Here is a 24,691-nt window from a genome sequence, read left to right as displayed (position 1 = left end):
CTTAACGGGGATAAACATTTTTTTTTAAAGTCCTACGCACTTGGAGAAAAAAATTGTTTTGAAATAACGGTAGTGCCATCACAGAAAGAAGCATATACTTGTGCAACTGTATATGCAACTAAAGTGAATACTCTTTAATAGCTAAGTATTATTCTTAAGTTGTAAAGCTGTCCTTACTTATAGTCTACTTTGGATTCAATGTGCCTGTTCATACTTACCTCAACTTGCAATAAAATCTTAATTTCTCTATCTACATTTCTATTTCTATTGTAGAAATATCTACAATAAATGATATTTCAAATCAATTTATTTCTAATACTATAGATTTTTTTGATAAGGACTTCAGCTTATGACTTTTTTAAAGGTTTTTTTTTTTCTGGACAAAAGTGATCCGTTTCTGAAGTGAGGAGCTATTTGAAGCATTCATGACATTTTATTCAGTCCTAAAGGTTTCTAATCAATAAGACTCTCTAAGCCTGGAGTGCACGGCTTCAGTTGTTTTTATTCAGCCACATCAAAAAATACATGTCAACACCTTCTTCTCTTTTTTTTCTAATTTAGTTGAAAAAGAAAAGTGAAACGTTAACAGAGACTCAGCAATTCCCGAGCCACATGCGACAGCCTAATATAACAAATGCTCCTCAAAGCATCAGTGAAAAAATAAAGAACCCATCCGGAGGGGTGTTCCGAATCCAACCAGACCAGATTACGTCTGAAAGGGGACGCCGGGATTCAAGACATTCGTTGCAAATGCATTTTTGACTCGTGTTTTCAGACGCTATTATTTCTTTCAGTGCCTATAACGCCTCGGACTCACACACAATAACACGAAGTCTGTTGGAAACAGCCAATTTCGCGCTCCCCGCCAAATAGTACGAAAAGTGGTTCAGCCCTGGAGGTTAGCGGAAGTTGTTTCAGCTGCCATGTTTGCTTGCTTTGTTGTAGGCTTCTACTAGCTTTCCTACAGAATCAGTAAGTGTGGAAATGGAGCCGAGCTGGAGTACGTTTCTCTTCCAAGTAAGTTGGCTCTTTTTTTCCGTGGAGGAGGGAGGGAAACCGGGAGAGTTCGCGAAACAACCGCAAAACATTTTACGCACCCGTTAGGTTCGCAGCAAGTTCGTCTTATATATTTGAACGAGTAGCACGAAGAACAAGTAACGAAGCAAAACAATGGTTTATGAATCCAGGCTTCCAGCTGTGAGGCTTGGGAATGACGCTAGAACAAAAAAAAAAAAATCAAATCTCCCCAGTTCCAATGTGGGGGAAAAAAACGGCCTGTGTGTAATTTTTAGATTGTGGATGCGAATTACTTCGAGTGGGAAAGTGAATTTTGGTAAGTTTGTTTGGCTGGTCGAAGCCAGCAAAACATGCAGTATCACTTGAAGTGGGAGCTGGAGACGCCACTGCACCGTTACAATCGAGACAGACCTGTTTTTTTCCCCCCCTCTCTTTGACTGAAGGCTTTGATCGGACGCCGTAGAATAATGAGATAAAACGTCGGCGAACATTTTCTGTGCAGCGTGTGTAGCGAGCTGAACATTTGTACGTTATTCACGCGGACGATGTTAGCAGTCCGCGGGTTAGCCGCCACTGAGATTTACTAACGGCAATTCCCAAGTCCGCGGTCAACTTTCCGCTTGCTTTAGCCGGCTCGCAGCAACTAGCCGAGAAGCTAACGATGTTTAGGCTGCCTTCATTACACTCGAGAGCTAATTTGGCTAAATCTGGGCGAGGTTGCAGTAATGAGCTTGGAGAAACAAACGGTACATAATTTGAAAACCGGCGATGCTTAGTTTTTTTTTTGTGTTTTTTTTTTTTTTGCACATTAATTAGCTATTTATTCAGATGAGCTTTGTGGAAAGGAATTCAAACTATGCAATGCACTAGCTAACAGCAAGAAGCAGGCTGGAAAATTAGCATGGATCATCGCTATTTAAAATGTAAATTTCTCCCAGAAAGTTTAATGCAGATTTTGATTTAAATAATTCCGCTGTCTTTCCACCGTGCATTGAAACGCCATTCTTAAATTTAGTGTAATAAAGTTTTAATGATTTTATGACTTGGCTACGAGTTAAAGGATTTCAAGATATGGAAAAAAATGTGGGATTTTGAATTTGTCAGAAGTAACGGGCTATATTTCACAAGTCTTTTTGTGTTGCTGCTTTTGTCGTTTACTGTGTAAAGGTAATTTTAAAAGTTCGTTTGCTCAGTTTGTTTCCCAACCTGCAACTGTTTTAGTAAGTTCTTCCTGTATATAGATTGATTAAACTCTGTTTTTGAATTTTAACCAATCAATGATGATTTTAAAAAAATAAAAATATTCAGAAAGCAGTGCTGCTTTTTAGCAGCTTAACTTGCACTAAAGAACCTTTCGAGCACAGGTATTACTGTATTTTTCCAGTTGAAAATATTTGAATTAAAATTTTGGACTCTTATTTAACAGATTTTGTTAAATGAGCCTTATGATAAAAAGCCTTCGTAAACCCAAGATTTGACAGAAATATTAAGTGTACTCTCAGTATTTCTTGTTTCAGATTTGTATGCAAAATCTGCAAAAAAATTATTTTATTATTATTTAAACGGATAATTTCATTTGAAAGAACTTGAAATAAATATTCAAACTATATCAAGATTGTGCATCTCAGATTGAATTCTGAAAGATCTACTGCAATTTGAAATCATGGACTACATTTTGTGAACGCTTAAAAAAAATTGTTCTCATGTATGAAATCAGTTTATTTTTGATAAACTGGGCTTTAGATCCTTAAAAATTTTAATTTGATCATGTAAATTCTGGACTATAAAAAGTATAATGTACATAAAAAATTTCCCGCAGTAGGTCCTACTCTTGTCTTTTTTCCTTTTTATATTCCTGGAATATAAATATATATATGAATATATTTGTAAAATAACTTTAGTGGCTTCATTCACTACAAAGTCCACCATTTACTTAACCAACTTGTTTTTATATAATAAAATGTAGCTTGAAGACAAGGATGTAAGTTGTCTAAAAACTAGTTATAAGCAACTTTTATAAAGCTTACTTTATGCAGTAAAAATTGCTTATATATAAATAGCCTAGGAGCATAGGGACTGAACTTATAGACCACAGTTTACATGCATTTACTTGGGTGAACAATATTTAAATTACTTTAGTTAATATAATTTCTAAACTAAGTTATACATTTTTAGGAACTAATCTCTTTTAAATCTAATAACTGCGGTAAAAATCTTACATTTTAATTATTCCACTTGTAGAAACCCTATTATTTGTATATCCTACAGACTACTATGTGGTCAAAAGCAGTTGTAGTAGAATCAAGATCTTTATTTAAAAATTCTACTACAAGTGGTTTTTGGCATTTGATGAGCAGTTATATTTGCACTTTGTTTTAGTTATCTGCCATCCGGCTTGATACATTTTGTGTTATGTACCCCACACTGTTAACTTTCAGAGATCAATGGTGGAAAAACAGACATTGATTTGTTTTGTCAAAGTGCTAATTTTGTGTACCAGCCGGTCACTGAAGGTTTGAAAACCGTTCAAAGCATGTTTCAGAGACTCCTCCTGCACTCGGGCTGCAGCCAAAGAAATCCTTCCTCAAAATCCTAAGCCTATCCCCCTTGAAAAACTTTTTTTTTTTAAATCCCAAAAGCTGTAATATATATATATATATATATATATATATATATATATATATATATATATATATATATATATGTATATATATAAAAAACATAGTTTATATGTATTTTAAAATATTTTTTAAATACATTTTCTATTAAAAAAAAAATTCAGTAAGCCATAAGTTGTGAATGTCTTTGCTGTCAAAATATTTCAGAAAGTAAATTACATACCGTGACCCCCAGATTGTTCTAAAGCATATCGAGTACTTGTTAGACTTTAACCTCTTACTCACCTTCTTTTTAAGTGATGACGAATTTTCATGTTCAGCTGTGCTTGACGTCAGCATTTCAAAGTCCGTTCACTTGTTGCTGTTGTTCATGGCCACCTTTAATCTCATTGGCTTTTCGTAAAACGTCTTAGTGTTTACAACATATAGATTGTTTTTTTGACAAGTTGCCATACAGTTTCATAATCTTTTTAACTGCATATATTGTTATTAGAATTGTTCTTGCCATTTTAATGAATAGCAAGAAAGCAAAAACAAATATACTTATGAATTGTATGCTTTATATTGTGAAAATGTGCTGTTAATAAATTTGATTACACAAAATCCAGTGTTTTAACATAAAAAGATTTTGAGAACTAACTTATTGTCATTCTAAAGGTGCTAATATTAAATAAATTTAAGTTGTACTTTGGTAGTTTTTTTCAGCCTTATGAGAGGAGAACCTTCTATATTTGAGTTAAACGACACAGTGAGGTAACTAAGCATTGCTCAAATCACCCTGCTCTATGATGCAGTGTAAACCCTAACTGAATATATCAGGTATCCCCTAAAAATACTTCCTCGCTTATAGCACATGCTGCAAGTTACATCATCAGCACAGGTCTTTGGTGCCTCGGAAGTTTAGCCAGGTTTACATGTCAAAAGAGGATCAACAACGTATAAAAGTTCTGTTTTCCAAGAACTTGTGTTGACTTTATAAAACGTAGAACAAGAGATTTTGTCATTTTCTTTTTTATTTAATGTTAATTTTACCATGAATAACCCCCTTCAGCTTCAGGCTGTTTTTTCAGCAAGTTCTTGCTAAGACAGGAGCATAATAGTTCTGCAATAGTAGAACAGAAACTCATAAAACAAACTATTTACGTTTTACTCAGCAAACTTTTTGGGTTTTTTTTAATCCGCAGTCCAGAAAACTTTAAAGTCCAATCATGTAATCATATTTACTTTTTTCTTCTCTTTGATTTCTTAGTTTTTCCTGCACAACTTCTGGTTTTGTATTGGCCAAGCAGCTGTAAAGTGCGGCACAAAAGATTGAGGAAAGGCGGTGCATAATCAGACCATGCGCTCAATTGAAGTCTACAGTGGCCCACGAAGCCATCAGGACACTCCCTCCATTTTGATGTTATTTATGAGGGAGCAGCCCCAGTTGTCAGAGCACATTTGTGTCAAAATGGTCAGAGCTGCATGAAGGCACAGCAGCTTACAGGCCCTGCACCTCTGTGTACAGGCCAGGCTGTTTGCAGTGGCATAAGCTTCACAAAGAGGTTTCCCGACTGGTGTCCCCCGCCCCATCACACACACAAACACACACCACCCCTGGTGTGCCAGCCGACGGGGTTGCATTGGCATGATGATGACTAATCCTGGAAGGTGGCAAGTGTAAGCAGGTGCTCAGACAAATGGGTGGTGGCATGCTCTACGAGTTCCCAGGTCCCAGTGCGCATGAGGGAATGACGGCTAGTTCAGCCGAGTGCTATGTGGATAAACAATGTCTCTGTCTCATGAATAGATGAGCCAAATCAATGAAGATGAGCATACAAAGATCCCCCGCTGAGGCCGAGTGCATCACTGCTCAGATTTGTGTCTATCACAATGGGCTAGATGACATAAGGAGGACATTGTGTGGTTCATTTTTCTTTTTTCCATCCCGTCTCCTCTTTTGCCACTCCTGTCTTGGCTGGCCTTCTTGGATGGATGATTGGACCTTAAAGGGAAAGGTCAAGTATGTTAACTTGCCATCTCTTGCTGGTGGTTGGCAAGGTGGTTTTCCTGACTTTCCACTTACTGTGTTAAGTAAATGATGCATGTTATACATAGTTACTTATTTTTACAAGTACTTAGCTATGCTTTAAAAATAAGTTATTTTTATTTGCAGGAGCTTTCCACTGATTTCAGTAAACAAGTGTACAACTAACAGATGTTTTGGAAGTAACAACACCAATGTTGTTTTGGTTTGAACAACACCAATACAATTTCCAAAATCTCTTGGTTATATTGTATTGACTTACCTTTCCCTGGAAGTCGTATACTAGGCATCCTTGCATTTCTGTGATTCCGATATGTAAAATATACCTATTGGAAGTATAAAAAGTTGCTGGTGTACTTCAGCAACTTTGTATATAAGCAACTTTTTAAAAATTATTTTACTTTTTTTTTGTTATTATTTAATTTGTCTCAGTTTATGCATATTTTCAACCAGCAAAACTTTTGTGATCATATAACCTTATGTAAACAATATTTAGAAAACAAAATTAATCAAGAATATTTAATATTAAGTGTAATTTAATTATTTCAAACAGAAAGGCATGATTTACTCTGACTGAAACATAAAATTATTATATTTATACATAGGCCTGTCACAATAAGCAATAAGTCAGTTAATTGGATGATAAATGAAAACAAGCTCAATTATTTCCATTTGCATAATTTATTGATTTTCTCTTTTCTTGCTTTCCACCAAAAACTGAATGACACGTTTTCATTTGTTGCTTTGTTTATTTTGAATATTTCAAATGTCTTCCGGTTCCAGTGTAAAAAGTTCATTAGAATTGAAAGCTTATTGAGCTTTCAGAATGTGTTCTTGCATTATTATGCCTTTACTATTACATTACTTGGAAAAATGTTTGGTGACCTGTCACAAATCAACAATATTATAATTTATTGCAATAAACTGGGGAAATGTATAATCCAGTAAACTTTTCTATTTAAAAAAAGTATATATATTTATATTTATATATGTTCCAAGGAGGGAGTCGATTTTGACAATTTGCTCTGTGTAGAGTAACAATCTTCAATCTGATGCTTGGAAATGTATGACAGAAAGCATTAGATATTTTGAAAGCACAGCGTTAAAATATTGGTATACTTATTGTCAGTCAGCCTGTCAATAATTCATTATGAAAATGAAAGCCACTTTTTTAGGCAACTGAGCTTCCGCATTGGCTGCACCTTACCCTTCATTTCTCTTGCTTATTAACGTATCAAATATTTTTATCTGTACTTGTATCAGAATCATTCATTTTTTTATACTATCGACTGTAAACTTATTTTTGCCCCAAAGCCGTCTTTGTATTTATTAGATTTCAAACTTTGGAAATCATTAATGTTGATAATTGTACACTTTGTGGGTGGCTGATTTCATATTTTCAAGGCCTCAACATGTAGAAGGACAAAGAGCTGAGTCTCCAAGTGCAGTTTAACGGCCAGTTTTAATAATTAAACACAAGCTTTGATTAGGATTTCGATCTAACCCTTGACATTATATTTAAGGATAATGTGGGGATACAAAGTTTTGTTTTTGCCTCATGTCTTCCACAAAACAAGACATGAGGCAGCTGATTTTAGTTTATGGACTGGGTTTCACAACTGTTGATATTCATTGCTGCTCTGCCATGAGCTCAAACAAAATGCATCGGGTTCATTTCAGTTTGCGTAATATTTTAATGCCTCACTCTGCTCTACAAAGAAGCATACATTCTTCTGTTACAAAGTCAGGATATATAATGAATTGAATATTTGAATTGCAGCCGTACAACTTGTTGTTGGCTACTGCTCATTGTTCTCATCTATTTTTTTTTCCTCATCTATGTTTTGGCAGTCATCCACACTGGCTTGCACCTGCAAAAACCCAGAGAAAATAAAATGGTGCACCAGGCCACAGACAGAACAAACAAATATGCAACTGTGTATTTTATCATCCTATCAAGTTTGGTGACCTGTATTTTTGTGTGTCGAGCTGTTTGCTATATATATATATATATATATATATATATATATATATTATATGTTTTTTTTTTCCTTTTTCTTTTTTTGCTGTTCTTTTTCTCTGAACTGATCCCTGCAGTGGGGCTAATGTCTTGCTCTTCATGAGCCTTCCTGGCAGCTAAGCTGGACTCTGCTATGCCTCTAATTTGGTATGCTTGCTTTGCAGTCACATGATGAATCAGCACCGTTGTGATGGGATCATTTTTCATCCAGTATATTTGGATTGTTTTCACATCAGTTGCGCGCCGCGTCGGCCTCGTTATTGACGGACCCCGGTGCCCACTTTGTATTCTGTTAAATCTTCCTAATGCTTTTCATCGAGTTGTCAAAGTTGATTCATGGTTCTTCGGTGGCAGCTTCCAGTGGTGAAACAGCTGTCAGCAACAACTTGCTTTTTCTCCTGCGTACTGGGAGGACGGCTAGATGCTCTGAAATTGCACTACACCCTGCTGCTGTGTGTCAAACGGCACAAAACACTTTTTGAATTGTTTACCTCCAAATGTCTGACATTTCACCTAAACATGTGTGTGTGTTGTGTCTTCAGCAGGCCAATGAAGCCCTCCACCACCAGCACCAGGTGGCCCAGAATAGTCTGCTGCCACTTCTCAATGCTGGAGCAGAGCAAGTTGACCAGAAGCCTGTCCTGCCTATCCAGATAGACCAGAAACCCCCCGTCAGTGCTGCTGAACTTCTGAAAGACAATGTGGCCAGTGGAGGAGGTCAGCGGCCACCGGTGCCTGTGATAAAAAAGGAACACAAAGGCAAAACGCCTTTCGTCTGCGGTTACTGTAACAAGGCCTTCCGAGACAGCTACCACCTGAGACGCCATGAGTCCAGCCACACCGGCATCAAGATGGTATCGCGTCCGAAGAAGACGGCCCAAACCGCCCCCACCATGGTACCCATGATCGCTTCCATGCCACGGGAGAACAACGGCAACTCCTACATCTCTACGGTAGCGGGGATCCTTTCCACGGCGACCACCTCGGTGTCATCGGGCACCAGCATCATGACGTCGTCCGCGATGGGCAACGTGCAGCAGCAAAACGTCCCCAAGAAGCCCCCCAAGCCCGTCAAGAAAAACCACGGCTGCGAGATGTGCGGCAAGGCCTTCCGTGACGTCTACCACCTGAACCGCCACAAGTTGTCCCATTCGGACGAGAAGCCGTTTGAGTGTCCAATCTGCCAGCAGCGCTTTAAGAGGAAGGATCGGATGACCTACCATGTTCGCTCTCATGACGGAGGCGTCCACAAGCCCTACGTGTGTTCTGTGTGTGGAAAAGGCTTTTCCAGGTAAAGATCACTTTTCTTTTAGTTTTTATGTATGATGAGATTAACCCAGTGATAAATTTAGAGGAGCTTTATTTTTTTATTTCCAAATATGTTGCATAGAGCTGATTTATATATTTTTTTCATTAGAAGAACAATGTAACCCCAAATATGAATTCAGAAAAGTATTAGCACTGCACTGCAAAGAAGTTTTGTAACAGATCTTTTCCTTTCGCTATCAGTTTTTGTTTCCACAAATACTATGAATAACAGTTCAACATATTTTTTTTCAAAAGCGGGATCTGTGAAGCAGTCAGGCAGCTCACTGTGCTTCACGGAAACTTATCTAATGTAATAAAATCCTTACAATTAAAACTACAAATAATTACAAGATGTTTCCTTTATTATTTAGTTTAGAGTTTTATACAAAATTGTTCAAACCCCTGGCATATTTACACTTTATCATAAGTTTTAACATAAGTTTATTAAAATGTATAAATTTTTTTACTAACTTTTAAATCACTGGCAGCTGTAGTCCAAACTTGAATCTGTTCAGGGAGCCAACAATGCCAATAAAGATTTTTATCTTGATAATTGATAAGGGTACACATTTTTGACATGTTTTTTTTTTTTTTTTTTTTATGCATAAAATCAGGACTTATCTTTATGTTTTAAGAGATGTTTTTCATTCCAACCAGAAACAAAATTTAGTTTGAGAGTATGAATAATTTTGGGCTTTACTGTAGCTTACCTTTTTTTCTTTAACTCATCATGAAAAGTTTTTCTACAAGATTTTTTTTACCTAATAATTTGAGAGGAGAAAGCTCTTATTTACTTCCAGGTGCATTAAATTGATAACTTATTCCTCTATTCTCATGGAATAGTTCCATATAAAAGTACATGGCTTTTAGTAAAGAATTTTTTTATATATATAATTGTTAAAATTCCCACTATGTACAGAACATCATGAGACAGCTAATTTGTTTGAAGATCAAGCGGTAGTGGAATCAGGTGTGAGGAAAGAGGATGAGTAGTGCCACATAATATTTTGATAGGCAGCGCCGAGACCAGCCCATCTGATTGGTTGTTTCTAATTAGCACCAGGAGTTCAATTTTTTTCTGATTCCTTGTCACAAAACACATATATATATATATATATATATATATATATATATATATATATATATATATATATATATATATTTACACAAGTTACATACTGCAGCTTTAAGCAACCCTTTCATTTATCAAAGGGCCAGAATGTGAAAGAGTAATAGGTGTTGCACAGCTCTGCAGTTTGACAGGATAATTATTATAAAAGTTGAGCTTTTCAAACTTTCATCCGCATCTGTTAGTGATTAACAACATTGGCATGGAAAGTAGATCCTTAACTTTACTGGGAGATTTCCAAATAACCCACTATGTTTTGTGACAGATGGATAAACTGAGTCACTTCACTTTGGATTTTTACCTAAGGACGGACATCCATCACTCTGCTTTAAGTGTTGGCATAAATTAATTTTAAATAAACTTTCAGAAAACTGTTTCTCAAAGTTTCTAATAGATGTGTATTCCCTAACTTCAACACAGCACTGATATTTGTAAAAAGCTCAGTAACAGCTTCCACTCCAAAGAGTGCTGTTAGTGCATCCTTTTGGGGCTTAACCATGGTACCTTCACTTATCAGAAAAAAAGAGTAGATTTACATGATATGAGCAGCCAATTTTTGAAAAGCAAGTACATACCTGGCTGATTCCGGTCATTTTTCCAGACCATCGGTTTAGGAAAAAGAAACATTCTTGGATTAATATAGGTTCCACTGAGACAACATGTCATCCAGTTTTTAAAGTGGACTTCTTATGAAAATAACTTGGTGATCATTAAGTATAAAGCAGCAACAAATCAGGAATATTTTATATATAGACTGCTTTTTATTTATTTGGATTGTTTCTACACTCGTGTGTTATATGGCTTTGATTCTACAGTCTGCAGTGTTTGTGTCTGGACCAGACACAAACACTGCAGACTTTCTTTTTGTCTGACAACTCCTTCCTCCCATTTGTTTTTCTGTTCTAATCAACTCTGGCAGTGAAAGATGATTAAGAGTTGTCTGACTTTAAGGTGGCTGCATGAAAGCCAATTTGCTGCCAAACCAGGAAGAAAATTGGCTTAGTGATGGGGGGGGAGAAATAGTTTTACAACTCCTTTTTAGTTTCCTCATATGCTTTGAATCAACAACAAATAGCAAGGCTAATGTAAAAAGGAAGTCTGAAATTTAATTTCTTGTTATGGGAGGGAAGACTGAAGTCATTTCACCCTCTGGTGGTTGCATTCCTGACTCAAAGAAAAAAACCCTCAGCTTGTCTAATGCATTTTTAAAAAGTAATGTTTATTACAAAGAAAATGTAAAAATATGTATTTGTTTTAGGCTGATGAACTCTTCCCCCAAACGTACTTATTTCTTGTGCAAAAACAGGTGTCATAGATTAGAAAAACTAAAACGTTTAACGTCATGCTTTTACTGAATACTTATGGTGGCTAATACAGGGCAATTACCTAATACGGTAAATACTGCATGGTTATATGCTTTATTATAGGCACTGCTACAAACCCAGGGCGGATTTTTGTTACCAGTAGCAACAGTTTATGCTTTAGAAGGAACTCACTTTTATTTTATTCAGTTGGATGATTGTTTTTTTTTTCTTTTTTTAAATGTAGGTTTGTACTAATCATGCTTTTAATTCTGCTTTCTGCGATAAGCAGTTTACTGCCCATAATGCCTGCCACGCTGTTTCAACCACATGTTACAGCAGACCCAGTAGGGAGAGCGCTAGTGGAGTATAAGGAGAAGGGGGGAGGCGTCACTTGTCACTTTGCGGTTCCCGCCAGCTTGTCACAGACTCTTTCCCCTGGGAATTCACTGAACCATGCGTAATGTTAAGGTCAACACATTTAATATGTCGTAAATAAACATTTTGCTTCAGAAGGCCCTCGGCGTGACCTGAGATTTGCAACTTGTTGCAATTTTAATAATCCAGCATCGATTCGAGCAGGCAGTATTGGTGAACTGACCGTTGCATCATGACTTCAGCAAAAAAAAAACAAAAAAAAAACAGCAGTGCACCTCAGCCAAGTTAGCATTAGCACTGCGCTGTATACGGCCGTTTCAGGCATGCTTCCAACATGGTGACGTGGGCTCGAGACTCATCAGCATACTGGAAAGTGAGAATGGAGACTGAATAGCAGGCCACTGAGTCACTGCCAGTCAGCCTGAAATGTAGGCATGCTGTGTCTGGGGTCTGCTCTCTCTCCCTGTCAATAGGACGGCAATGAAAAAGGGAGAGAGAGAGAGAGAGAGAGAGAGAGAGAGAGAGAAAAGAAGTCCAAATCCAGTTTCTGGCACAGTGGAGAAGTTTCTACTTGACTCTTAATTTGTATTAAGAAGCATTCCAGCAGCTTGAAGCTTTCCGGTTTGGCAGCAGCTGCCCTTCCTTACTCACTCCACAATGGTTCTGCTAAACATGATTCAGCTCACAGTTTCACTAGGACCAACACTCTGACATAGGAGGGACCAGTGCTAAGAGCTAGCACTAGAAAGGTCAAGTGGCATATCATTTTATCCTCGTGAACTTTGTCAGTTTTAGGCAGGTGAGTTACGGTGTGTGTCCTTCTTAGTAGTTGTGTGTATTTATTTAAACATAGTCATTCTTCCATCAATTGGAAATATTTTTCAATCATCGTATGTGTTTTAGGCATGCAGGCAAAATAAATTCACACTGTAGTACTTATTTATAAACCTGCTCGATTAAAAACAATGGGAATAACTCCCAGTGGAAATCAGAACTAATGACTTTTTCCTCAAACTAATATTGTCACATTTTTGTCCGTTTGCCACCTATCATGGGAAATAAACGGCAATATTACCCAAATTTCAGCTTAATTAAAGCGCAGAGTGGAAATCGGGAAAAGAAAAGAAGAAGGCCGTTGCTTTGTGGTGCATGTTCAAAAGTAGGTCAAACTGATTCATGCACCATTGGTCGCAGAGAATTAACTGCCATTGACTGAAATTTTGGGGATTTTCTGCCCATCTCCTCATTATCGAAGCAAACAGAGCACATCCGTCCACTTGTGCTCATAGAGGAGTTTGACCTGAAGCTTTTAATGTTCTAATTTATTTAACATGGCAGTTATAGTTAGAAATGTACAAATGTATGCTTAAAAAACAGTCACATTAAATATTTATGTTTCTGGTCCTGATATTGATGGATTTATTTTAAAATCAATACCACTTATGCGTTTGTAGCTTTTGCTTTTGGATTTGAGGTACCATTTTGTAGTTTTTTTTTTTTTTTTTTTTGAAACAAAGCTCCCATGCAGTTCATACTTTCATGGTCTGATTTGGAAACTTCATAGCGTTTCAGGCTTCTAGGTCGTGCATACTGTCTCTCAGTGAAACAAGGATATTAACATATTTCAGATGCTCTTTTATTTTTTATTTTTTTAATTTTGGAAAGGAAAGAGCCTTTTGAATTGGAGCAGGGAGTAAAAAACAGCCCGCTACGGATGACTCATAAAAAAACATGATGCTTCCCTGCATCACCATTCACAAATAAAATACTTATTATTGTAATATTGTCTCTTTTTTTTAGGCCAGACCATTTGAGCTGCCATGTGAAGCATGTGCACTCCTCGGAAAGACCGTTTAAATGTCAAGTAACGGTAAGAGCCCTCACCACCAGGTTTTCTTTGGCAGATCATTTTTCTTGTTTGTTCATTTCATTTTATTTCTTGTATCCCACTCACACTTGTCCTGTGACTGCAGGCATGTACCTCTGCTTTCGCCACCAAAGACAGACTCCGCTCCCACATGATCCGACATGAAGGCAAGGTCACCTGTAGCATCTGTGGGAAGATGCTGAGTGCAGCCTACATCACCAGTCATTTGAAGACCCACGGACAGACCAACTTTAACTCCTGTAACAAAGGTTTGTCACTCATCAGAAACATATAACCAATAATCGAAATAAAGTGTTTTGATTCCTGCTATCTCTTTTACTCTAAATTATCACTGCATGTCATTGTACATATTAATCAGTATGCAAATTTGATATCAAGTCCTTCCTGAACTGTTTTGTGACTTGTCTGAACTTCGAGTGAAAACCTCTTTTGCTATAGAATGCCATGATGTTTAAATATGTAGTATTTAAACTTTTCTGTATTTTGGAGTGTGCTAATTTGAACACAATCAAATTTTATTTATGAAGCACATTTCAGAAGCAAGGCATTGCAAACTGCTTTACATCATAACAAAAAGAAAAACACAAAACCACGCAGCACAGAATCAACAATCAAAACTCTACATTAACTCAGGTGCCATCATTAAATTTGTAATTGATTGCATTTTAAATACAACTCTAAACAGGTGGGATTTTAGTCAAGATTTAAAGGAAGTCAGTGTTTCAGCTGTTGTGCAATTTTGTGGAAGTTTGTTCCAGATTTGTGGTGCAAGGAAACTGAATGCTGCTTCTTCTCGTTTGGTTCTGGTTCTGGGGATGCAGAGCAGATCAGAACCAAATGACCTAAGGGGTCTGGAAGGTTGATACAACAGTAGCAGATCTTCAATGTATTGTGGTGCTGAGCCATTCAGTGATTTATAAACTAACAACAGTATTTTAAAGCCTATTCTTTGAACAACGGGGAGCCAGTGGAGGGACTTTAAAACTGGTGTTATGTGCTCATATGTTCCTGGTTTTAATGAGACCGCGCATAATTTTGCAGTGGAAGGAACACCCTGCATGTCTTTGTAATATTTTTGTTTTTAACAAATTGAGATTTTATGTACTGATATTGAACCCTTTTGTTAATATTTTTCAGTACAGTTACAGCTGCAAGTCCTTTGGGTTATGTCTTTACCTGTGTACATATGCAAACTGAAGATTTTAGGAAAGTGCAGACTCGGTCACATTGAGTGGAGACAGGACGCAAACAGCCATTTTCAAATAATGCCGCAGTTTCTCAACTAGATTTAGTCTGGACTTTGATTCATTCGGTCCAAAATACTCTACTTTATCACAAAGAGAAATTAAATTCTACTCATCTAAATATTTTCAAAGTCTTTGTTGTTGGGAGGACCTCCATTCCAGTCTTCCATCAAATCTGAAGAGCCCTCTGACTGAAGAATGCTGCTTTTGCCGTCTCATGACTGATGTGTTGAGAGCAATGTGCTGTTTTCAACCACACAGTGTTTTGCATGTTGACTAACAGGTTATCTTATCTAACTAAAGCACCCTTTTTCTTAAAGGGGAAAATCACCAGTTTTGAACTTATGTTATTCCTTTACCAAAAACATATCTGGGGTGTCATCTCTTCATGCATGCTTGCGTCATTCTTAAATCTCCCATGGCAGCCATTCGTGGTACTAGCGGCAGCAGCATTAATGAGGGCTGAATGTAAATGTATGCTACACCTTTTGGATCCTTATTTGTGTACTTTTTGGAAATTTAATTTTCCTTCTACTTCACAATTATGCACTACTTTTTTTTTTTTCTATTCTTTTCTTTTCGGTCCATCACATGAAATCCCAATAAAATAGCTTGGGGATTGTGGTCGTTTGCTGGAAAGTTCCAGCTGTATAAACACTGTAAGAATTTGTTGTTGTTGTTATTGCTGGGCCCAAAATTAACTCTTCCTTCCGTCTGAAGGTAACGAAGTCTGCAACTCGGCCTCAGCGACACCCGTGTCCGTCTCTGCCCCCATCACCTCCGCAATGAACCGAGGCAACAACAACAACCCCGTCACCATAGCCGCACAAATGAACATTAGCACCAACACGGTCAACATCACGTCTCCCGTCAGCCTCCAGCACCCGGTCACCATCACTGGGCCCGTCAACATCGCCTCTGTGAACATCCCCGCCACGGCGCCCATGAATATCGCCCACCCGGTCGCAATAACCACCCCCATGCCCATGAATATAGCCGGTCCGCTAAACATCGCAATGAGGCCAGTCGATAGCATGCCTTTTCTGTCCCAAGTCTTGCCTTCTTCCCCACCGTGGTAAAAATAAAATAAAAAAAAGATGAACGACATCTAACTGGCCAGAAAGAAAGGGAAAATGAAGTGAAAAGAGACTCCTGTCCTCACTTTAACAGCTTCCCCATGCCCCACCTCCCCTCACCCCAAACAGTGTCCACTTCATCCAGCTTTGAAGTGCAGCAGTTCCTTGAGCTGTGAGGCCAGTAGGAGATCCCCCCAAAGTCCTAACTGTGTCCCAACTAATGTTTAGTGACTGGCTCGTGATGCAGAACAGTTAAGTAGAAATCGAGTAGGATTTGTCTTGAAATCAAGACAGCCGGAAGGCTTAGCGTAGGCAGTTAGAATGATGAAACTGTGATTTGTATCATGACAAACAGGAGGAGAGGATTCCTCGAGTTTGCTTGAGGACCCCCTATACGAAAATACAAACGTGCTTTTGTAAGGGAGACATGAAATGGACTGAAGCAATAACCAGGAATTGCTGATTCTAATCTTTTACAAGCTCTCCCGAAGCATCTGGGCGTTACTTTGTATGTAGTTTTTTTTTTGTTTGTTTGTTTGTTTATTTTGTTTTGTTTTTTTTTTAAACTATAGCTTGCTAATCACTATTTAATGTAATAGGAAATGAGTCTAGTAAAAGGGACAGCTGCTTCCACTTGCATGGAAGACTATTTTTTCACAATGTTATAGCATTTCTTTTTCTTCTCAGATAGTAAGTATGCTCTTGAGGTACAGTGACTAACTTGTACAGTTGACATAGTAATGTATTTTTCATGTTGACATTTGAATTTCTTTTGTTTTTGCTTTTTGTCATTCAGGTGGACATCTGGACACTGTTCACTTGACTATGAAATTTCTTTACTTTGTTTTTCTATTTATATGAAAACAAAGTTATTTTTTACTTTTATGTGTTTTTATTTTTTTATGAAGTCAGAATGGAATGAGTCTTGCACTGAAGGCATATGCTACATGCAGGTGAACAGCAGTATTATCAAAGATCAAACAGAGTCTTAAGTGTTTTGGTCAGCCAGCCTGCACTTGAGGGCCCTCTAGTGGCCGAGTATGTAAATCCTGGACTTGTAGTGAAGCTTTTCAGGTTGCAATTGTCATCGCAAAAGGTGGCTGATGTAGTTTTAGCGGACTCTTTTGTTACACTGTTTTTATTCATATAATTATTTATCATTACTCTGTTACAGCCCCGTGGTTAAACTAAGGAATGATCACTCAGGAAACACGCAGAAATCCCCCACCCCCAACAAACCAAGAATTTCTTTGGATCTTAGAAATTTTCTAAGCGCCTATTTGGACTCCCGAAATCATTTTTGGATTGCAGCGTTGTTGCTTTGCAAAATTACACTAACCAGGAAGTCCGCAAGCACCAGTTTTAAGCAGCCGTCCATTTGAATCGATCTTTTACTGTACAATGACATAAATGCTGTACATGTTTTACATACTCGGGCAAGTTCGGTCTCGGTTTGCACAGGCATATGGCCTGAGAACTGGACAAGTTTGCTACAAAACACGATTTTGTGTCCATTCAAAAAAAAAAAAAAAATGGGACAAGATTGACGTTGCATGAACATCCCAACTCCTTCCCTCCCTGAACACTGTAGCTGTTGAACATGAACTATTTTTTTAACGAATGCCATGTTGTCTCAGCAGTGTTGCAGCTCTTTGAGTTGATTCAGTTTATACAGAGAAATGCAATATGCATGTATGTCTTTTCCCCCCAACCCCAAGTTTTTTTTTTTTTTTTTTTTTTACAAAATGTTAGTGTAGTTTTTTTTATTCTTATGCATTTACGTAGATACACTATAATAGCCTGTTTGCCAAATTTGAAACAATTATAATGTGACGACCTGAATTATTCTTGTGAAATTGAACATCTCATTTATTTTAAAAGAGGAAAAAAAAAAGTTAATTGGAAACACCAGGAACCTTGTGAAAAGCAGTTGAATGTATATCTTTGTACAAAACTTTTAGTTCCAAGGATATGGTAGTTACAATAGATGTGAAAGATAAGAACCTTTTTTATAAATCTTTTGTATTAGAACATTAACATTGATAATTTTGTATATATGAGAGGCTAGGCTTTCTGATTAGCAGAAAGATAAAACATTCCTACATTTTTTTAAATGTACGTTTGTCAAATTATTAAACATGCGCAATGTTATGTGCCTTTTATTTGGGTTGTCTAAATAAAAGAAAACTATCAAATGTGCTTATGTATGAAGTACTGTTTGGTATAAAGTCAGAGATAAAGTTGCGGACATTGTTTGGAAGCATCAAATGTTTTAAAACTTCCTGGTAGATGTAATAAAACGCAGTGGCCTATTGGCAGCAGATTCCAAAACTTCCCAAATTTTCGGCATACTTAGATTCTATGCCTCTCCACTCTTTATTCAGACTCCCTGGATTTCCAAATGAAATGGAAAAGCTGACAAAGACTCTTCTGATATTTCTTGTCTTCACACCAAGAATGTAACCGTTTGTTTTACATATCCTGGACACATCTCTTGAAACATCAACTCAGGCCTTGTTCTTCCTTTTCTTCAAACCATCCCAAAAATATTGTGTTCCTTCGTCATTAAGACAAACATTTTAGTTAACAGTAGGAAGTTGCATATTGCTGCCATGTCACAGAGAATATAGTTTTACTGAATAGTAGAACAGATAACATGTTTGTACAATGAGCTGGTTATGACTTCCTGCTCCTGTTCTTATCGCAGCAGCGCTCCATAAAACTTTTTCCTCAAGACGCTTTAATCTAGGCTGTGTTGTTTATGAGGTTTGTGCAGCATTTCATCTATCCCGCTGTGAACTTGAAGTCTCCTGAGCAGATCCAGGCACAGAATTGGTATTCTTGATTCAGCTTGCTCACTGCATCCGATGAAAGACTGAAAAACAAGCTGCCTTTTATTATTCTGCGGGCTGATAAAAGATATGCAGCATCTTGCTAGTCTGCTCCTTTCATTTCTTCCTTTCAGCAGACAAGTGGCTGCAGTTCCAGTTGTGCATCCATTTCCACCCAGGTTCTCAGCAACACTCCTCTTTGTCCAAATGGGATCTGATTTATTCCTCCTATGTCCCCTGCAATGCCTTTTTTGTCCTAAAACGTAATCGGAAGCAAAATCATGTGGCGAGTGATTAAAAACAGTTTCTTTACACGTGTGAGTAGACATAATTTGTGAACACACCATCTTCAGTGCCGATTGTACAAACCACAAACAATATAATAACAAAATTAGCCCTTATTGTTTCTTTACTTTGAATATTAATCCCATCCACACTATGGGATTAATAGTGTACATGTACATGTTGACCACCTGCTAAGAGAAAGGCACAAGACGAAGGCACTGATTCAAAAGCTAAAGATAAAGGAGACAAATTTAAACCCCAACATTTCCTAACATTTATTGGATCCTGAAAACAAATGAAGAAAATGGAGGAACATATTTCAGTCTCTGACAGCAGGACTTCCCCGTTCAGCAGAAACGGCTGCTTGTGGGTGGTTTGCATAATTATTCACCTATTTCTGGCAGTTTTGATCACTCTTTCATGCACACTTCCTTCAGCTGCGATGCGTTTGATCGTTTCATGAGGTGACTTTCTCCCTCCCTCCCTCTCACGATAATTCAGCAGAGTTCAAACCTTGCTTAATTCTAGATATTTCATCAGACTAATATACGAACTCCGCAACACAAAATCTGTTTTGCTGAACCTTGAGCTCCACTGTGCAGTTTTGCCTTTTTGAAGACGCCCTCTCAGCATATAGGAAGGTCACAGTTGGGTGCAATGGAAAAACATCTGGTATTACAGTTGTGTCAATGCAGGTACGCTTACTAGTGGACAGACTGTAGTATTTAATGTCAGTCGGAAAAATGTTCTTTTGTTTTTGTGTACTATCTGCAAGTTTAAAGTTGTGTGCGTTCAGGGATTTATTTAAAGTGAACAATCTTCTTAAAGTAGATGTATCATTTTTTTAAAAAAGAATTTGAAAGAGATTGGGTTGCGTTTCAAAATCAAGGTCTGGTGAGCAATTTAGTCCACAGATTTTGATACACCAAGAATTACAATGTTTAAGTCAATATTTGGCCACTAGATGGCAGAAAACGGGTTCAAGGACAACTCACTTCATAAGCTTCTGCTTTAAAATAAACAAAGGCTGGGTATATAAAAGCCATAAGTTTTTTTTTTTAATGTGCTAGAAGTAAGGTATGATTGAATCATGAGCATTTTGAATTTAAGGTGAGGATGATTACCTAAATTACTTTTGGTTGTTAAACTCTAAAATATTCAGCAAGATTATTAAAATTTTTGCTTTGATTTTCTTCTGAATTAAAAGCTCATATTAAGATTATAATGCCTTTAACCAATTTGAGAAAGCTCACTTGGGGAGGTAGTTGATGTTGCAAAGAAAACAGCATAAAGGACATTTTTAGTTTTTGGAGATATGTTCTACATACAACCAAATGACACTAAAATAATGGGTTAGGCCATTGTAATGTTGGTTCCATTTTTGGGGAAAAGGCATAAAATTTCAAGCCTGAGAATGCAAGTAGGAAGTATGGGGGCGGCAACATCATGCTGTGTGGGCGATTTGCTGAAGGTACATAATCAGAAAAGAGTGCAACATGGAAATATCTAAGCGTCATTTCAAGATATCAGCCAGGAAGTGCAAGGTTGGGTTCAAATAGGTTTTCTGAATGGAGAATAACCAAATCAATCATATGATTTCCAAGGAACAACAGAGTCTTATGTTTTGGTTTGACTTTAAGAAATGTCCTTATTGTTCTAGAAAATAGAAACAATTTGGGGAATTCAACTATTCAAAAACAACTGAATGGGCAATGAAGAAAGAAGAGCTATTTGGCTTTTTTCTTTATTTTTTACAATGTTCAGAGTGAGATCTTATCAGACGTAAAACAGTAATTACCCGTAGCTCTCCAGTAGGTGGCGGTGTTCATTCATATTCTGTAGACTCACTGCTGCAATTCCTGGCGTTTGCCAAGCATTATTGTTTTTGTTTGTTTTCAGTAAAAACTAATGCCAGAATATTGTCTTGTATTTATTCAAGATGGCAAAAAAAATCACACTAAATTACATTAGTTGCTATGTCTGATGGATGCATTCAACTACAAGCCACAGCTGTCTTAACGCTTTAACCTTCCTCTTTTTCATTGAAGCATTCCAATCAAACAGACTATAGATGGTTTCGTACACGTTTGAAAAACACTTTATAAATGCACATTTTCAATTGATGGAAATGTGATTGCTTGGATTTCTGCTCCTAAAACAAAACAAATTTACTTTCAGCACAATGTTACTCGAATACTCTCTGAATCTGGTACCTGGCCTTGAAAATGCATTTGACTTCTAAGTAGTCAAATGTACTCCTTGTGACCTAATCAAAGTTGCGCCACCCTGAGTGTCTCCGAGGAACTAACTGCAGACTGGGACAAAATGAAAACATCTGCGTTCCCTGAGGCAACTACCACTGATACGGCTCGGAGACAATTGTGTCAACTGTGAGTGACTGTGTGAACGCTTTGAATGTGGAAGGGGACCTTGCTCCACCCACGTCCCTCGGTCTTGCTGCCTTCAAGTGACACACAGGGCGCTTCCTGAATTGTAACACAGAGCGGGTGGGTGTGGCTCTAAGACAAACAGTAAAGCAAGTGTGCACATACCCTTTTTCTCGAGAATGTCTCTCAACTTGGATTCCAGTCATTGCTTTCACACCCAAAGGGAGTTACTAAAGCAAAAAAGAATACTTGGCATAACTGACTGGCAATACTGATTATAAATCTTTATACGTATGCCTCGGATTAAGATTAATGCATGCTTTTCAGACATTTTTCAGACTTATACAAAGTTACCTGCCTTGATCATTGTCCAGATTGAAAACCATTCTGACGATTCCCTATAGACTGAATTCCATCTCTTTTTAATATAGAGTTATTAACCGCTATGGGTTATATGATTAAAAATGCATTCAAAATTGGTGAAATAAGAAAAGTTTGTGGTTTTTAAAAGCATTTTGATTGCAACTTGGATGGGTTCTGTCAGTTGGCATGCTCGAGAAACCTGCACAAACAGGTAAGTATTTGAATTATGCAAAGTCAGTACCTGCACTAAAAACTTGTCTTCATAGGTTTCAGCAAGTCAAGTGTGCTGCTTGAACTTTATTCATGTTTTGTAACAACTGCAAACTCCCAATTTGGCCATTTGACGTGCAGGCCAACGAAAAATATGCGACGCCAATGAAAAACTGGTAGGTGGTTTTCAACATCTTTTGTCAAGTGAAAAACTAAAATGTCTCGCATGTAATTTTATGCAGCCCCCTGATCTAGAAACTGACATTTTCTTTTGCACATCATTTTGCATACAAACCAAACACGGTGGTGGCAGAATCATGCTTTTCTTCTGCAGGAAAAGGTTATCTGGCCAGAGTTGATGAGACGTTGACTGGAGCTAAATACAGGGCAACTCCGAAAGAAGACGTGAGTGTGGGATTAACTAGAGCACCAAAAACTTTCTTTTGGAGTCCTCTGCTTCCTTTAATGGGGAATCCCCACCCTTGTAAATCCTGTTACCGAAAAAAAAAAAAGACAGGATCAGACCGTTGGGAGTCTAATTTAATCTCTTGCTGTGAGCTCCACTCTACATGTGGCGTCTCAGCCGTCCAATAGCGCAACAGTTTAGACAGCTTAAGAGACCGTCATGTTGGGAAAGGATCACGCTGTTCTCAGCTGAGTTGTCAGTGAGCAGTCAGCTGTCGGATCTCTCCCTACGCTTCATTTTTTTGATGTATAATGCAGGTACTTTTTGGTTTGGTTGCATAATGCCTGTTTATTACTGTACTGTGTAAAGGCCCGTTAGGATAATGAAATCCTGGAAAGAACACAGAACATGGAGGCAAGGTGGCACAAGTGGTGAGACAAAAATGTCTTTGTTTTTAGAGCCATGACTTTTGTACAAATATAGCTTATAGAGATTATTAGCAATAAAGGAAGTGTTTTAAATTTTAACTTTTACCATTTGAAACTTTTCACCATCTAACAAATTATCCTTAAGACGCCTAACTATATAAAGAAAAATCAAGTTGCACAGTTCTTAGTGAACAATCTATTCCCATAATTCACTGTCATATTTCAAATCTAACATGCTCGAAAACATTTTGCGGTATTTCCATGTGCCTCGTCATTGATCTGACTTGGTTTGATCTCTTTAGGTTAAAGATATTTGACCAAATCCCTTCAAAGCGTACCTTTGCTTTGATCCCTTTATCGCCACACAGTTATTTGCTTTTGAAGGCTGACAGACGCCAAAACTGCCTTCACATTCTGTTGGCTTGTCACGAGGAAATCTGTGCTGTTAATGTAGCAGGACCAAACTGACCAAGTGGTGCACCATGCAAGAAGAGTTAAACACAGAGACTGCATCCTTCTTGCCTGTTTTATTCTATTATAGCTCATTTGTTCCATTTAATTTAATGCAAAGGCCAAAGTACACTTGTGTCTGCTTTTATTGCTAAATACAGTTATATTTACTCCAACAGTTTCAGATGGTCAGAGGGTTGACTTGGTTGGTGTACCAAAAGTAACCTCTTCTGGGTTTTATTTCCTTTTTCACTTCTGCACTTTTTTACAATATACGGCGGTGCATGTATTTGAGAAAATGACATTCTGTCTTCCTGCAATCAAAAGGGGAGATGGATTGACAGATGGAGAGGAAGGCTCCGTGAGAAGTGAGTCACGTTCCATTGTATAATGAGGGTATACTAAAGGAAAGAACATCACACCCTCATTCCAATGCTTGTACTGTTGGTTAGTGGTTTAGGAGAGCTGTGGACCCATCCCACCACAACAGATAGTGCATGCAGAGTATGATATGATGTGAAATGATGTTTCAGTCAAAATGTGTAAAAAAAAAAAAAAACGGCTCCAACTCAAATATCTACTATATGTTGATATAGATAATTGAGAATATTTCAATTTTCATAAAAACTTAGAACAAAATTCGATCTTTTTGAAACTATCATCAAACACGGGAGGTGTGAACAGAAAAGCTGCCCAAAGTTTTGGAGATGATGTCAAAAGCCTAATTTTGATCCTTTGTTTGGTTAATTTGTTTAAAAGTTTAACAAATTAAAGCAATTTATTTAACCTTTAAGCACAGGGGATGTCAGGTTGTAATATGAACTGGGTTGCAGTCATTTTATCTGTAGCTGTTTGGTAGAAAACTGACTTCTATTATACATCAGATAGATCTGGGAGGAAACATAACCCTGCCAAAAGAACCGACCGTAAAAAGAATGCAAATCCCCACAGTAACAATGAATAAAAAATGTAACTGAATGACTCTGGTTCACGCTACATAACTGAAAGTCTACTAATCATATCATCAAACTCATAGCCCAGACTGAGGGTTTTTGCATCAGTTTTGCTCTGTATAGAGTGATGTGCACTGAGATGAAAGGTGGTAATTAGTCTCACAATCCAGTGCTACTATGGAGTTGCCAGCCTGCTGTCTTTGCCTCTTTTGTTCCTGTTCTTTTAGCCTTTTTCTGCAAAAAAGAATTTTGCTTCTTGGAAGCGAAAACACATGGAAACGATGCATGAAAGATGCTTCTGCTACTTTCAGGCATCCTACAACGTTATAAGTTAAAGCCTAAGGTTATCACATGGAGAGCAGTGTTGTTTTTC

The 24,691-nt window shown here is 37.5% G+C and overlaps 1 protein-coding gene across 1 annotated transcript; it reads left to right on the top strand.

Annotated features, from left to right (window-relative positions):
- Positions 1–904: 904 nt before the first annotated feature.
- Positions 905–18,204, top strand: LOC129368810 (vascular endothelial zinc finger 1-like). Its single transcript, XM_055043958.1, has 5 exons — positions 905–1,017; positions 8,224–8,972; positions 13,598–13,667; positions 13,771–13,933; positions 15,650–18,204. Exons 1-5 carry the CDS (start codon positions 985–987, stop codon positions 16,006–16,008), a joined length of 1,374 nt encoding a protein of 457 aa, XP_054899933.1. The 5' UTR covers positions 905–984; the 3' UTR covers positions 16,009–18,204.
- The last annotated feature ends 6,487 nt before the right edge of the window (positions 18,205–24,691 follow it).

The sequence above is a fragment of the Poeciliopsis prolifica genome, unplaced genomic scaffold, assembly GCF_027474105.1.
Source record: "Poeciliopsis prolifica strain line A6 unplaced genomic scaffold, Auburn_PproV2 SCAFFOLD019, whole genome shotgun sequence".
Taxonomy (NCBI): Eukaryota; Metazoa; Chordata; class Actinopteri; order Cyprinodontiformes; family Poeciliidae; genus Poeciliopsis; species Poeciliopsis prolifica.
The sequence above is the reverse complement of the archived record's forward strand: the minus strand, read 5'-3'. Positions and strand labels throughout refer to the sequence as shown.

Coding starts and splice junctions, on each gene's coding strand:
- LOC129368810 (XM_055043958.1), top strand. CDS start 985: ATGGAGCCGAGCTGGAGTACGTTTCTCTTCCAA. Junction 1,018..8,223: donor GGAGTACGTTTCTCTTCCAA/GTAAGTTGGCTC, acceptor TTGTGTCTTCAG/CAGGCCAATGAAGCCCTCCA. Junction 8,973..13,597: donor TGTGGAAAAGGCTTTTCCAG/GTAAAGATCACT, acceptor TCTTTTTTTTAG/GCCAGACCATTTGAGCTGCC.